Source organism: Ipomoea triloba, chromosome 13 (genome assembly GCF_003576645.1).
Source record: "Ipomoea triloba cultivar NCNSP0323 chromosome 13, ASM357664v1".
NCBI lineage: Eukaryota > Viridiplantae > Streptophyta > Magnoliopsida > Solanales > Convolvulaceae > Ipomoea > Ipomoea triloba.
The window spans coordinates 29,057,551-29,072,755 of NC_044928.1; the positions used below are offsets into that span (position 1 = coordinate 29,057,551).

Sequence of the window (15,205 nt, forward strand, 5' to 3'; positions counted from 1 at the left end):
TTTATATCTCAATATACAAAATTACAAAACTCAATATTCATAATTGCAGAGTCTATATTCACAATTTCAAAATTTTATATTCAATAGTATAACACAATTATAATCTATATTCACAATTTTTGAACTCTATATTTAAAATATATATAGAAAGTGGTGCCCGACACCGTTATTCTAGACCCAAGTTTTGGACCTGGGTCTACCCTATAAGGTGGACCTGAGTCCATAACATGTTTGCCTAATTTGTCTTTATTATGGACTAGACTCATTGCATTGTGGGCTCAAGTTGGGGCCAAGTGAAAAAGGTTGTAATTGTGCCTGCCCAGTTTGGATTGGGTTCTTAGTCTGCTCTTACGCTCTGTTTGGGTTTGGAATCATTCGAAGCCGTGGAAGATAACAGGATAAGACAGTTTGAATCGCCGGAAATTTTATCATCTCGCCGACACCGAAATCCCACTTTATATCTTCGTTTTGTGGCCGGGAATGGAGGCAGCTGTGTAGTATATTTTGATTCTGGAGAACATCAAAACCATTTGTATTTCTATTTGTTCTCAATGGACTTCTTCAAATCAGTATTCACCGAGGAGCAGGATTACTCCGATACCGAAGACACCGAGATTTCTTCTTCGAATTTGGATGTTCAAGCGCAGCCGGAATCTCCACCTGGAGCTCCTCCGGATGGTAATCCGAACATCCCGGCCATTGTGAACGCGTGGGGGTTCGGGTCGGGTCTGCTGAAAACCCTAGCGTCGAAGTCGGAATCCGTAATCCAGAACTACCGTCGGGATCTGGAGGAGTTCAGCTCCGGTCTGCAGAAGGAGACTGCTATAATCCGCGAAGCCGCCAGCCGCGCCGTCCAGGATTTGCCAGCTCACATCGAATCGGGCGCCGCCGCCGCTCAGGAATCGCTTGAAACCGTCGGCCAAGCCATCGACGACATCGGCTCCAGCGTAGCGGAGATCATTGTACAGGGAAAGGACTCGATCCTCGCTCCCGAAGATTCCGGTAACGAATTCTCAGAAAACGACGGTAGAAATGACCGCAGCGATGATGTTTTGAACTCGAATGCGAAACCGTACAGTAGAATTGAGGCTCTGATCCGAGCAATTCAGTGTGATGCGAAAACGTACTGCGAGGAGCCGGAGGATTCCGAGGACTACAATGAGTGGAAATTAGGGTTTGTGTTTGAGGAAAAGCTTGGGGAGATTGGAGACTTGGTGGAGGAAAATAATGTAATTGGTGAAATTTACAGTGAGATTGTGCCAAGTAAGGTTGACAGAGAGACATTTTGGAGCAGATACTTCTATAAGATTCATCGGGTGAAGAAAGCAGAGGAGGCTAGGGTGAGACTGGTGAAGAAGGTGATTTCTGGTGAAGAAGATGAGGATTTGACCTGGGATGTAGAAGATGACAATGACAACGACAACGGATCTTGTGATGTGGTGAGAAAAGAGATTGCTGAGACTGAAAATGGATTGAACAGTTTACACATAGAAGAAGAAAAGCAAAAGAATTCTGAAACTGCAAATGACGCCAATGTGAGTGCTTCTGAGGCCAAAACTCATGATGAGAAAGGGGATTCAGAAAGCAGAAATGAAGCTGGTGCTGAATCAAGTGGGGAAAAGTTGAGGTTCAAACCCAATGACAAAGGAGCTTCAGAAGCAAAGAACGATAACAGTGACTTCTCAGTTGTTTCTAGCCAACAATCCTCGCGGGAGGAAGAGGACCTCGGGTGGGATGAAATTGAGGATATTGACAGTTATAGTGAAAGCAAGGCAACTGGACAAGCAAATACCATCAGAGCTGATCTGCATAAGCGCATTAGTGTTAGCAATGAAGAGGAAGACCTGTCATGGGATATCGATGACGACGAAGATGATGTGCCTTCTAAACCTTGATTTCAGGCTCCATAGACTTCGGATGGTACATAATTGCAGGTGCTCCATTTATACTCAACTGCAGAAGCTTATTTTGCCATGTGTGATGGTGATTTTCTCTTATTCATTTCACAATAAAATGTGTATATATATATACATGTTGATTGTTTCTTTAATCTTTAAAAACAACAGTTTATGTAAACCATCATGTTCACTGGAAATGCAGTGGTTGGAAACTTGGAATTGTGGTCACATAACTTCTGAAATATAGATGGCTATTCATGCCTTTAGCATTCATTATTTTATAACCTGTTAGTATTCTCCACACATCCTTCTTTATCATCAGTATTTGGCTTACAACTTTTAGTCTTTCCCAGAAACCAGGTGAGCAAAGCAATTTCCATTCCACAATCAAATTTAGTGTTTGAGTAGAGAGAGTAGGATACATTTATGATTTATCTACACAACAGTCTTACTAGTAATGAAAAGTAAAGCATTTATTCAGGGGATGGATTTTGGTACAGATCAGGGCATTGCAAACTCAGTTGTTTCCCTGTCTAAGCATCCGCAGAATGGTAAGGAACAGGTTGAGGACATCCAGATACAAAGTGACAGATGCCCAGATGTACTGATCATACGTAAACCGCTTGATCAAGTTGTCTGTGTCATACACGATGTATCCACAGAAAATTATAGCACCCATTGCACTGTAGATGGCAGATGATGTAGAGCCAAGAGGGAAGAACGCCTGCACCATTATACAAGGTAGGTGTGTTTTGGTCATCTTAAGCTTTGGATGCATGTCACAGCAGAATCAAGCAGAAAAGGGAAGAAGAGAAGTAATACCTGGATGAAGCCAGTCAAGATGAGTACGAAAAGGCCAGTGAACAGAATTGGTCCCATGAAGCTGAAGTCTTTGCCCTTCTTAGCAGCCCAGAAAGTGTACCCAGTTAAAGCTGAAACTACAGCTGATGTCAAGATCAAAGCCTCGAGCACAATCCTACCTGTTATCCAACACCTAAATGTCAAAACACTTCCAACTAAAGACGGGTACCCTTCAGGCAGATCTTTTCGATATAAAAGAAAAAGCAACCTACCATCTGTGTTAGCACAGGTCATGCCAACTGTAAAACTCAGAGAAGTGGTAAAAAGTCCCAGGAAGACCAAGTTCAGGGGATGCTTTTGCTGATACACATGCAACGGCCACAAGACTGCATTGCTTAAATTCATTAGTACATAGAAAATATGCTTATTCCGATATTGGGAGCAATATGTAGATACACCGCAAATGCAGGTAGAGATCAAAATGTATCAAAAATACTAAGGAGTAAGAAACATTACTGTACTAGGTCTCAAGTTTCAGTTCCAAACTACATTAAAGACTGAGCACCATAGTTACTAGAGAGTGGCACCTAATGGCTCTCCATAGTCCATGCACATTTGCAAATCATTCAATTTGATAGCAGCCATTTAAAGCAGATAAAGGAAAGCAGAAATATTATATCATTCATGTTAAAAACTTAAATGATTTCTAAAGCCGATAATATAACACTGACTAGCCTGCTTTAATGCAAAATAAAGCTCACATATGACAACCATAACTGATATGGTTTGATGCAAACCGGCCTAGGTTGCCTATAGCTAGTCAACTCAAACCGAGCATGCTATTAGGCAGCTCCTCCTATTGGGAGAGGACCTTGTACTTACAAACTCGAGCCCTTGGTTGGACTTATGAAAATCTACTTAATTAGGTCCTTCACTTTGAGATAGAAGCAAAATCTCGGAAGAAATAACTTTCAGATTAGACTTAAAGGCATGTGAAAAATCTCCGATCTGAGTAGATTTAAATTCCAGTACTAAATGTGAAAAATCAGCAGTTTAGTTTAGCACCACCACAAATAGAAATCTCAATATACTCAGGAGACTAAAAGTAAAAACAATTCGATCAAAGCAGATATTTACACAACAGTTAGGGTTTCGCAGGGAGCTTACGGATGAAAGGGAGGAAAATTAGGAAGATAAGGAGGCCAGAATTGCTCCGGAGGAGCTCGTTGACAGGAGCGTAGAGAACGGTGATAGCGGAGACGACGGTGGTGAGGAGGATCTGAGCGGCGAGGATGCCGTAGACTTTGCGGATGAAACCCCATCGCAGCTGATTCTCTCCGTACCCTAGCCCCGGATACAAAGTCCCCTGCTCTATATCACCTTTCACTCCTCCATCTTCGCTGCTGCTCACTGCCTCGAATCCGTACATCTTCCGCGCTTTCTCTTTCTACGTTCTCTCCCTCTCTCTCTAAATCTGATAGAATTCTTCTGCCAAATATCTCCGCCGGCGAAAGAGTGACAGACGACCGACAGGTACTTATCCGGGTCGAGATAATGCGCGTTTGGTTGACACGTTAATATCCCGTTGAGACGTTGACGCGCTTTGGAAGACATAAATATCATAAATTCAAGAGATAAGGAGACAATGTAATTACACACCAATTAGATTATCGAATTCAAAAAATTGCAATTAACTTTTCAAACAAGATAAAAGTTGAATCAAAAGTGACCTGTAACACATTTACATATTAGTTGTTGACGTGGCGCTTATCAAATTAAAAAAATACTTTTTAAAATTTTATTTCAATATTTTGGGGGGCGGGGAAGGCGCAAATTATATCGTGGACCGCGTATCAAAACGACGTTGTTTTGATTAATAAAAATAGACAGATGAAATGACCTCCGTTCCGCGTCATTCACTTTCAGTTCATATACACTGCAGGTACATTTCAACACAATTGCAGTTACATTTCGATAAAACTACAGTTTCATTCGATAATATAAAAACACAAATGTGAAAATGTTATTCAGTATCAGTTCATATACACTGCAGTTAAATTTCAACACAACTACAGTTTCATTCGATAATATAAAACACAAATATGAAACTGTTATTCAGTATTAGTTCATATACATTGCAATTACATTTAAACACAATTACAATAATGTAAGACAGTATCTTTTGAAATGAACTGTAGTATCAGTGACCGCGGTCCACGGTATAACGACGGGGGAGGGGGCTATTATCTTTACATTTATCTGACTTTATCAATATAACTTATTGATTTTAGGCTAAAATTGATATTATTACTTAGAATTTCACAATAAGTTTATATATAAGTAGGAGTTTCCTATATGAAATTCAAGACTCTAGCCATTTTTATACCCTTATTATATAAATTTTGTAACCGTAATTGTACTCAAGTTTTATAAACACTATATATAAAACTAAAAATATTATATATTAAATTCATGATATATCCTTGATTTTTATCCGTATTTTAAAGGCTACTAGTTTTACATTAAGTTTAAAATTAATATTGTACATGCATTTTATCATGACAAAATGACTTCAAATCCATGATAACACCGTTAGTATTCTATTAAAACTATTTAAGGAACATTTATTAAAGGTAATATTACAACAATCTATTTAATCATACTATGTTTATTAGTCATTTAATTAATTTTATTATAGAATTATTGGCTAACATATTTAAATTACTTCATTTTTTCCACTATAAAACACAACTATTATGGTAATAATTAATTTCATATCCAACACACACACACACACACATATCTTTTTTTTTTCCCTAAAATATGTGACTTTTTACAAGTATAACTATGATTATTAAAAATAACATTTTCAATTTTTTTTATTGATATTGATGGTTTTTTAGTACTTATTATAATATATCTATGAGTTTACTAAACTCGTCAATGATATTAACTATAAGTTGTCATAAGTTACATATGAAGTTTCACCCATTTTATCTCGCTTATTGGTATGTTTTGATTCATAATAATCTAATTACACTATTTATAACTTATTTTCTTATAATAGTTATTTTAATTTTCATATATAAACTTTATACATTTGTAGATATTTTCTCAAATTTTTATTGCCAAAAAAGGAAATAAATATGTTTGTCATCTTTTTGGAAGAAAGTCCAATTTTTTCTAATTTTAGAAAGGAATATTGTAATAAAAGATATTTCAATTTGTATTTATATTTATATTTACATTTCAAAAAAAAAAAAAAAATAGAAGAAGAGATACAATGGATAGTGCACTTCAATCAGAAACCGTAATCCATCAAATGGGGTCCACTTGACCATCCCGGCCCCACATTCAATCATGGTATATTTACAGTCGTACGGGGCCCTAGCCAAGCCCCCGGCCCTCTAGATTCCCTACTATCTTCTACACCGTCAAACCCTGCGCCGTCGACGGACTGAAATCACCGGCAACCGTCATACCCTCGCCGGCTCACGCTACCCCGGTCTCCTCGGTACTCGATAGTAGCTCAGTGTGGAGAGAGGATAGAGAGAAGGAGGAGCACCGAACTGAGCTCAAGAGCGAAAGGAGAAGAGGAGAAATGAGTTGGGAATCGAAGTGTTTGCGAGTCTGATCTCTGCGCACAATTCAATTCGTCCGAGGAGATGTGAGAGATTTCGGATTTTCAGCTTGTTCTCACTGTTCGATTCTAAAATCTGTCGTTGTTATGCGTGCGATTTTCGGCATCTGAGCTCGCTAAGCTGCTCTGATTTCAGCAGGTAGATTTCTCGAACATTTTCGCGTGGTTTTCGGGCCCGGAAACCCTAGTATGCTTCACCGATATGCGAAAAGTAAAACCCTAGCAATTTCAAGGTTTTCCTTCCCCCGCAGTTTGCTTCGACTTTCGGAATATTTGTTTATTTGAACCATTAACCTTCACTATTGCAATTTGTCATTCATTTTTGTGATTTTTTTTTTCAAATTGAGTTAAACTGAGTTCGTAGTGGAGGTTGCCTCCTAGAGTTGAACTAAAATTTGATTGCTTTGATATTTCACAACTGGAAGTCTGAAAGGTTTTTGTCATGAATCTAGTTCTATACCTAGCCTCGAAAATTTTGTCTTCCTTTACTTACTAACTTTGTGTTTGTATTTGCTGTTCTTAAGTATGAAGAAAATTCTTCAGATTTAAATGCATTATTTTTATAACTGCATAAAATGTTGCCCTCATTGAGAGAGCTTCTATTGTAACTCCTAAAAAGGAGGGCCTTGTAATTTGATGAAATAGTGAAACACATGTGAGATTCTTCTGATTGATTGCTTTGTGGATTATTCATCACATGAATTTATTCATTGAGGGTTCTTGTTGATTTGTGTATTAGTAAGTTTCTTAGGGGATTAGGCAAATTATGTTCCACTCTGTTTGTTTAATGCTTCCAATATGATTTGGTAGTTGGTACCCTAATAAATAGCATCCTACTGCTAGTGTTATTAAGCCTGGAGATCCTAGCATAAACTTCTAGGTGGTTTGAGGTTGAATTACTATTTAGATTTTAGAGTTTGGTTGAAACGGAAATGAAGATTGCAAGAGTTCTCAGTCATTTGGGGTGGCCTTAGAACCTATATGTATCTCTATTAATGAATTGGGAACGCGTTTTAGTACAAAGAGGAAGTATTTGTACATGGAGAAAGTAGTTATGGATAAACCAATGTTTTCTAGAAGCATGGAGTATGCTAACTATTGGATGGTTATGGCCTTAGAGCGGGAGCCAAGGGAAGTTATAACATATTGCCTTGGAGCTGGTGACAATTGCCTCTAGTGAGCTCGATCGGGTGATTGGATCCGAATGACTTTAATGTTGTTGGATGATTAAGGTTGTTCATCGCTTGCCATAGGTAGAGTGACCTTCACGCTGTAATTACTCAGTGACCGTCAGATCTTGGATGACCAAGGTGAATTAGAATGTCCTATTACCCCCGGCCTATTGGGTCAAGCCCAATAAGGCATTAGTAATAACTCTAACTCCCACTATTCCATTAAAGTTATTAGCCACTTCCTTGATTGTTCAAGAATAAAATAGAAGCTTAGAAGGCTGTTATCACTTTTTTTAAGTAGCATACCTGATTTAGACAACGTAGCAACTGGCAACAGATGTCATGTGTGCTTAATTATTTTACCTTTTTTTGTCAGTACTGCTTATGTTCTATTACCATTTATACCAGATATTTTTTGCCAAGATAATAGTATGTATATGTTATGTTCCCAAAATGACTCCAAAAATTTGTCCCCTCCTGTGTTTATGAAAGTTCTATTTTGGTCAATTATGAAATCTCCATTCAAATCCCATCCTACACATGTTCAATGTCTCATGGCACAGAGTTCACAGTCAACTGATCCCATTATTTCTATATAGTAATTATGATCCACACACAGGACCTTTTCTTGATTTTTGCAGGCATGCAATTTTTTATTCAAGTTTTTTTTAAAAAATATTATGTATTCTGTTAATTGCTAGGCCCACAATTCAATGATGCATCACACTTTTACAGTTATCTGCAGTATTAGGCTAGTAATTGAACATGAAATGGAGTACCAAATTTCTGTTATCTGTAGAGCTTATCACTTTACAATTAAAGTTTGCTGTCTGATTTTGTTTTTATTTTTATTTATTTATTTTTGGGTTTTCTATAGCAGTAAGGAGTAACTTTTCTTTAGGGAAATAACTTGGGAGTCTGGTGTAGTATATTAGATGACCCATTTTGGTAATGACAAAGGTTTCAAATGTATCTTGATAGAACATTCTTGTGGTCAAGCTCTGAGCTTCCTAGCATACTGTGTTATTGTCAAGTCATACTTGCACAAACCTGAGATGCAAATATATGGGCTTAGTTACTTTCAGTTCCATTTACCCAAGATTCCACATGCAGTCACAATCTCTGCTTATGAGGCCTTGTGCCCTTAAGGCCTTAACTGGGTTTGTTATGGTTAGATACCATGAGAATTGAGAGGTCTTGGATTCTAGTTCTGATGTTTAGTTATTTACGCGTGCAATTATTTATATTGACCAGTAGTTGGCTTGGTTAATTATTGTGATTCACTGTGCTATTTTTGTGGTTGCAATGCCTTGTATTTCTACTGATTCACTCAAGTGAACTTTTTCCAGCATATCTCTAATTATATAGTTCAACTACTTGTCTCAGATACTGATATGAATAGAGAAGATTTAGGGAACATCATGACTGTAAGAGCAAAGCCAACAGGTTCACTTGTTCTGAAGAATAATACCCACCATGATGATGAAGGAGAGTCAAGACCTGAACCATATGTTGGCTTAGAATTTGATACAGCTGAAGAAGCACAGGAGTTTTATAATCTTTATGCAACAAAGGTGGGATTCAGGATTAGAATTGGTCAGCTGTACCGATCCAGAGTTGATGGGTCTGTAATTTCCCGGAGATTTGTGTGTTTTAAGGAGGGTTTTCAGACTAATACAAGAGTTGGTTGTCCAGCGTTCATAAAGGTACAGAAAGCTGATTCTGGGAAGTGGGTCATTGCCACTATCAATAAGGAACATAATCATGATCTTGAACTCCCTGGTGAAATAACTCCAGCCCGTATCCAGAGAAAATCTCTTCCTGCTCCAAGAACGACTACAGTTTTGTCTGCTAGGACAGGACTTAGATCAACTGATGAGGATGGACCATCTGGAGTACTTGATGCTAAACGCCTTAAAAGGGAGGAAGTTGGTGGTGAACCTAAAGGTGAACCATGCAAGGGTCTTGAATTTAGTTCTGCTAATGAAGCATACAAATTTTACAGCACCTATGCTGCTAATACTGGGTTTAAAGTAAGGATTGGTCAGCTATTCCGTTCTAAGCTTGATGGATCAATTACATCGAGAAGATTTGTGTGCTCCAAGGAGGGGCATCAGCACCCATCTAGAGTAGGTTGTGGAGCATTCATGAGGATACAAAGGCAAGAATCTGGAAGATGGGTGGTTGATCGCCATCAAATTGAACATAATCATGATCTTGACCGTCCAACAGATACTAATAGAAGACTGTCTACTTCGGTTGTATTCAAAGAGGAAGCAAGCAGTGGGTTGGATAATTTGGATTTCATTGATTCAAATGGTGACCTCACCATTGTCGTACGTGGTCGAGAAAGTAAAATTGGAAGTGATTGGTATGCTGTGCTTCTTGAGTATTTTCAGACTCGGCAAGCGGAAGATATGGGTTTCTTTTATGCAGTGCAGATGTGTGATGGTAGAGCTATGAATCTTTTCTGGGCTGATGCAAGATCCAGATTCTCCTGCACACAGTTTGGGGATGCTATTGTGTTTGATACTACTTACAGGAGAGGTAGTCATTCAGTGCCGTTTGCTTCTTTCGTTGGGGTTAATCACCATAGGCAACCTGTACTCCTTGGATGTGCCTTAATTGCTGATGAATCTGCTGAGTCGTTTACTTGGGTACTTCAAGCTTGGCAAAGGGCAATGTCTGGGAGGCGTCCTGTATCTATTATAGCAGATCAAGACTGGGCCGTTCAACATTCAATTGCTCAGGTTTTCCCTGGGACACATCACCGCTTTTCTGCATGGCAAATTGTGTCCAAGGAACAGGAGAATTTAGGTGCATTACTCTCTCTGAATCCCGAGTTTAAGTATGAGTATGAGACCTGCATTTTTCAGAGTCAGACTGCTAATGAATTTGATGCAGCATGGAATGTTCTTATCAATAAATACAACTTGAAGGACAATGCTTGGTTGAAAGATATGTCCAGGATGCGCAAAAGTTGGGTTCCGTTGTATATTAGAGGCACATTCTTTGCTGGCATACCGGTGGATGGAAGCTTGAAATCATATTTTTGTCCAATGTTGACACCCCAAACACCTCTCAACGAATTTGTTTTACGTTATGAGAAAGCCATTGAGGAAGGCAGGGATGAGGAAAGGAAAGAGGACTTTAACTCGTTGAATTTGCCAACAGTTCTTCACACAAAAGATCCCATTGAAGAGCAATGTAGAAGACTTTACACCACAGCAATGTTTAAAGTCTTTCAGAAAGAACTTATGGAGTGCTATAGCTATGTAGGGATAAAGATAAATGTTGAAGGTGCCATTAGCAGGTACCTGGTTCAGAAGTGTGCACCAAATGCAGATGAAAGGAATACTGTTGCCTTCAATGCATCAAATCTCAATATAAGTTGCAGTTGTAGAATGTTTGAGTTTGAAGGTGTGCTTTGTAGACATGCCTTGAAGGTTTTCCAGATAATGAATGTAAGGGAACTTCCATCTCGCTATATCTTACACCGATGGTCAAAGAGTGCAAAATATGGTATCCTAAGGGATGTAGACTCTGGAGGTGGCTCACAAGATTTTAGGGCCCTGATGTTGTGGAGTTTAAGGGAAGAAGCCAATAAGTTCATTGAGACTGGAGCGACTAGTTTAGAAAGATACAAACTTGCTTTTGAGATCATGCAGGAGGGTAACAGAACTCTCCGGTGGCAAAACTAGGAAGTGCCTCAAGCCCAGGCCAGGTAAATGTTCATCTGTTGCCTTGTATTGCTTAACACTGAAGAAACAATGGAGCTCTAGCTCTCCAGTTTAAACTTCATATTTGCATGTGTTACTAATTGTGACTGTTTTGGCCTCTGTAATTATAAAATTTCCTTCTATAAATCAAATTAGGATTACATCATGATTGCGAATTTGAATTCATCTGTTTGTGTGTGCACTTGTTTCATAAATATAAAGGGCATGGGAAGGTGAATGAGAAATTCACCGCATCATGATGCAATAAACATTCTGCAGATTAAAGCAACCACTCAACCTGGAAAATCTTCCAGCCATGCTGCAATATTCATCAACACAAAACATTCAATGTCAGCTTCTGAGCACCCAGAGCTTCAGCTTCAAGTTTAGGCTCCCATAAAACGGTAGTTTCAGCGAGTAGCGCTGTCACCACATATGGATAGAAAAAAGATAGAAATACAAGAAAACTTATTTTTGTTCTTTTCATTATTCTCTTGAAAATGTTTTTCCTATACTCATCAGTGTCATACCTTTGCCGTTCTTCTCAGTGTCACGCCCTACATGAATCAAGCAGCCACGGTTAGCTACTCCCTGCAAATCAGCCATAATACCTTGGCAAAGGTAATGTGATTTCCCAATGTATGCTCATAGATTAGTATAGTGTTTACATATTACTGGTAAAGCATACCCTAGAAAATGCGTTGATATTGTCAGTTTCGTGCTTTCCAGTCAATCTTCTCTCATTTCCTTCTCCATAGAATCGACAGATTCAGAATTTTCTTTCTTGATCGCTTCAAACCCCCCTTCCTCTCTAAAGGATTGAACCCCTAACCCCAAGGATCCCCACATCCTTGAAACCATGGGAGTAGCCTCTGTCAACTTCTTGGCTAACCTCACCTGCCATTGGGCAGAAGGAGCTAAAATCTCTGCCATTTTCACCTATCCCCAACTGAAAAAAAAAACTATATGTGATCATCAAATGCATGAAATGTATGCCAATTGCCAACCAAGGAGGGCTCAATACTAACTAGAAGAGCAAGACTACTGTAAAAGAAGAGAAGTTCTGCAGAAATTCATGTACATATGTGAGAAATACCAGTGATTAAACACCTAACAGCTTACCATGATGAAAGGGTAAACAACTCTGTTCTTTTTTCCTAATTTTCTTCAAGAACAGTAAAGCAGAGTTGGTGAGAGAAGTGTCACTTACCCAGTTGGCAGGGAAAGTAACAGCTTTGAAACATGGACTTCTATAGCCAGAGACTGCACACACACACACACACAATGTTGGGGTGTAAAGTAGTCTTATAAAGTGAGAAGATCGAGTGGACACAGAATGCCTTGTTGGCTTGTCCATAGTAGAGATAGGAGTGTGTGTAGAGTGGAGGAAAATAGATTTTGCTTAGAATAGTTTAGTCTTAGATATGGAGAAAAAGGTTTTCTCCATCAAGATGTGGACATTTCTTGAAAGAAAAAATACAAAATATATTGAAGATTGTTTAGTTGAAATTTGAAAAAACTTTTAGGTAGAAGTTAGGACCAGGTTGGAAGCAATGAAACATGGAAAGTATAACATTGTACAAACTGGCAAAGTGGTTCTCTAAAGACCAGGCTTTGTTCCCAGGCCAGTCCATAATTGCTCAAACAAATCATTTTCAAGAACTATAATGGGTAAACACATGCCTCTCCTGCCTTATAGACTTGTAGAAGAGGTAAATCGTGGAACGTGCCTCAACTAGTCAACTAGCTTACATGCCCTTAAATGCTCCTGTCCTGGAGACTAGTGAAAGAGATAAATTGTGGAATGCGTCTTAACTGGCCTACATGTTCCTAAATGCTTTTGTTTTGGAGACTGGTGGAAGAGTTAAATCTCAGGATGTCTCAACTAGCCTACATGTTCTTAAATGCTCCTGTTCTAAAAATTAGTGGAAGAGGTAAATTGTGAGATGTCTCAACTGATTTACATGCTTCTAAATACTCGGTCCTCCCTTGTGGTCAAGCGGTATAGCTGTGGCCCTCCCAAGTGAGAGGTCATAGGTTCGATCCCCAGTGGGGGCGTTGCGACTAGCTCACCCGGATGCTATATATACAAGTATGCACAGACAAAGATTTTTCTTGGCATTCATTTGCATGTGAGATGTGTCAATGAAACATATATGCTAAACCTTAAATGAGCCAATCATCAGTGGTCAATAATTGTTGTTGAGGATGACATGTTTGTGCTCCTCGGGGACCATTGTTGGATAAGAACTTATGCAGCAGGGAAAAAGGGGTACGCACTATCCACTCTCACTGCACACTAACCACCAAATTATTATTTTCTATATATTAGAATCATACATTGCACAAATTTATATTTTTATGCACAAATATAGTATTATAGATTCTTTTTTTTTTTTTTTAATAATATAACAATATGTCGATATAGTATAAAAGTTTAATGGTTTATATTCAGTGACACGAAAGTAGATTATAGTCTGATCTAGTCCACAAGACATACACCATTGAATTAGTAGTTTGAACAATTATTGTCTTCAAACTAGCTATTGATATGAAAAATAATTATTGCTACTGATTATGTACTGAATGAAGACGTAACACTTCATGGATGACAATTGAATGGTTGTAAAGATATGTTATTCCACGAGACATTAATTCACCATACTCACCACGAAGGGATCAATCATTATTTTTTTATATAAGAGAAACCACAATGACGCCATTGGGATCAGTGAGAATCATTCCAGAAGTTCGTTACATCTTACCGTAAACTTTACAAATTATATTATGTCAAAGTCTCCGATGTACATGCATTTGCTTAACACAAAAAAAGTTCATAATTTTCAACTTTACGGTCTCCACATAAAAAATTATTTTATGTTTATTTAAGTTGTACGTGATATCCATATTTTGTTTTGAGGTTTATATATATTGAGTCACCCTAATAAAATTGATAAGTCTAGTAAAGTTCAAATTTAATTTTAAAATTAGAATTACATATAGATTTCATTAAAGATAGTTTGACTCTTTTCTTTCCTATTTTCCTCACTCTTCCTTTTCTGTTTCCTTGTATCTGTACTATGAATGAATGTGGCGACACAACCAGCTCCTCCACATATAAAAGAGCATAAAGGATTGGTCGAGTGGGTAAAGTATAATTCTCATAACAGAAATTTTTGAGTTCAATTATTGTCAACATCTTTTCGATTGAGTTTGTTACATGTGATTTTTCTAGTATAATCTACATCTTCTATGTAATTTATAAACTATTACATAAGAATGCAAATTATCAATACACATTTTTTTTCAAATAATGATGGTGAATTTTTTGGTCAATTAAAAAAAAAAAAAAAAGCAGACAATATCTGTTTTGTTGAAGGAAAAAAAAAAGAAAAAGAAAACGAACCTAACTCTAACCTTTACAGCTGCGACAATATTATTGACTACTTGCTTTGCGTGCCCCAAACATTATGATGGGATTGCGATCATTCATATTTCACTTTGATAAAGAATATGACACCACTCTTTGAATTATGGACACTTGAAAGATTTACTACGTATTATTTACTGCTATCTAAAAATAGAATTTGATTTGACTTTAATGGCAATATCATATTTATTATATATGTTATCGTTAAAACAAAAAATATCATGAGACGGATTGTCATTAAAGTCCAATCAAATTCTATTTTTAAAAAATAATCCGTCTCATTTCTACATGTACTCCTCATTTCTACCATCTCATTTTTATTTTTTGTCAATTGATAATTAGTTATCTTAATTCTGTGAATTTAGTGAAAACATCAACATAAAAAATTTAGATGAGAAAGAGTAAAAGTTAAGAGTTTGGGAGTAGGATTAGTATTTTCCTAATCAAAATTCTTGTTAACAGCTTAGAATCTTGAGAAGACAACAATATTAACACCAAGACAAGAGTATAACTCTGTGGAAATGGCATCAGTACCACATAAGAAG

The 15,205-nt window shown here is 37.6% G+C and overlaps 3 protein-coding genes and 1 long non-coding RNA gene across 9 annotated transcripts; 2 read left to right on the top strand and 2 right to left on the bottom strand.

Moving 5' to 3' along the window:
* Nucleotides 1-551: 551 nt before the first annotated feature.
* On the top strand, nucleotides 552-1,895 carry LOC116001456 (BSD domain-containing protein 1-like). The gene has a single exon (XM_031241332.1). It carries the CDS (start codon nucleotides 552-554, stop codon nucleotides 1,893-1,895), a length of 1,344 nt encoding a protein of 447 aa, XP_031097192.1.
* A 364-nt stretch (nucleotides 1,896-2,259) lies between these two features.
* LOC116001843 (BI1-like protein) lies at nucleotides 2,260-4,266 on the bottom strand. The gene is made up of 4 exons (XM_031241792.1): nucleotides 3,867-4,266; nucleotides 2,972-3,085; nucleotides 2,721-2,878; nucleotides 2,260-2,622 (listed from the first exon to the last, which is right to left on the bottom strand). The coding sequence occupies exons 1-4, from the start codon at nucleotides 4,126-4,128 to the stop codon at nucleotides 2,416-2,418; spliced, it is 741 nt and encodes a 246-aa protein (XP_031097652.1). The 5' UTR covers nucleotides 4,129-4,266; the 3' UTR covers nucleotides 2,260-2,415.
* Nucleotides 4,267-6,010: 1,744 nt separating this feature from the next.
* LOC116002162 (protein FAR1-RELATED SEQUENCE 7-like) lies at nucleotides 6,011-15,186 on the top strand. Of its 6 annotated transcripts, none has more exons than XR_004094384.1 (4): nucleotides 6,011-6,478; nucleotides 8,898-11,235; nucleotides 11,779-11,851; nucleotides 15,123-15,186. XR_004094384.1 is itself a non-coding variant. In XM_031242221.1 (3 exons), exon 2 carries the CDS (start codon nucleotides 8,906-8,908, stop codon nucleotides 11,210-11,212), a length of 2,307 nt encoding a protein of 768 aa, XP_031098081.1. In that variant the 5' UTR covers nucleotides 6,011-6,478; nucleotides 8,898-8,905; the 3' UTR covers nucleotides 11,213-11,235; nucleotides 11,779-12,009. The 6 variants fall into 6 exon arrangements, 3 of the variants coding, with proteins under 3 accessions (XP_031098081.1, XP_031098080.1, XP_031098082.1); XR_004094385.1 differs by lacking the exon at nucleotides 15,123-15,186 and adding an exon at nucleotides 11,453-11,634 and having other exon boundaries at nucleotides 11,779-12,009; XR_004094383.1 differs by lacking the exon at nucleotides 15,123-15,186 and adding an exon at nucleotides 11,510-11,634 and having other exon boundaries at nucleotides 11,779-12,009.
* On the bottom strand, nucleotides 11,420-12,010 carry LOC116002164. The gene is made up of 3 exons (XR_004094388.1): nucleotides 11,919-12,010; nucleotides 11,761-11,787; nucleotides 11,420-11,549 (listed from the first exon to the last, which is right to left on the bottom strand). It is a non-coding gene; the product is annotated as an uncharacterized LOC116002164 (long non-coding RNA).
* Nucleotides 15,187-15,205: the final 19 nt, after the last annotated feature.

What these genes read in the sequence shown, in the direction of transcription:
- LOC116001843 (XM_031241792.1), bottom strand. Translation starts at nt 4,128, where the DNA reads ATGTACGGATTCGAGGCAGTGAGCAGCAGCGAAGATGGAGGAGTGAAA. An exon ending in GACCTGTGCTAACACAGATG is followed by an intron (nt 2,879 to 2,971) that starts GTAGGTTGCTTT and finishes GTTGGATAACAG; the next exon opens with GTAGGATTGTGCTCGAGGCT. An exon ending in TCTTGACTGGCTTCATCCAG is followed by an intron (nt 2,623 to 2,720) that starts GTATTACTTCTC and finishes ATAATGGTGCAG; the next exon opens with GCGTTCTTCCCTCTTGGCTC.
- LOC116001456 (XM_031241332.1), top strand. Translation starts at nt 552, where the DNA reads ATGGACTTCTTCAAATCAGTATTCACCGAGGAGCAGGATTACTCCGAT.
- LOC116002162 (XM_031242221.1), top strand. Translation starts at nt 8,906, where the DNA reads ATGAATAGAGAAGATTTAGGGAACATCATGACTGTAAGAGCAAAGCCA.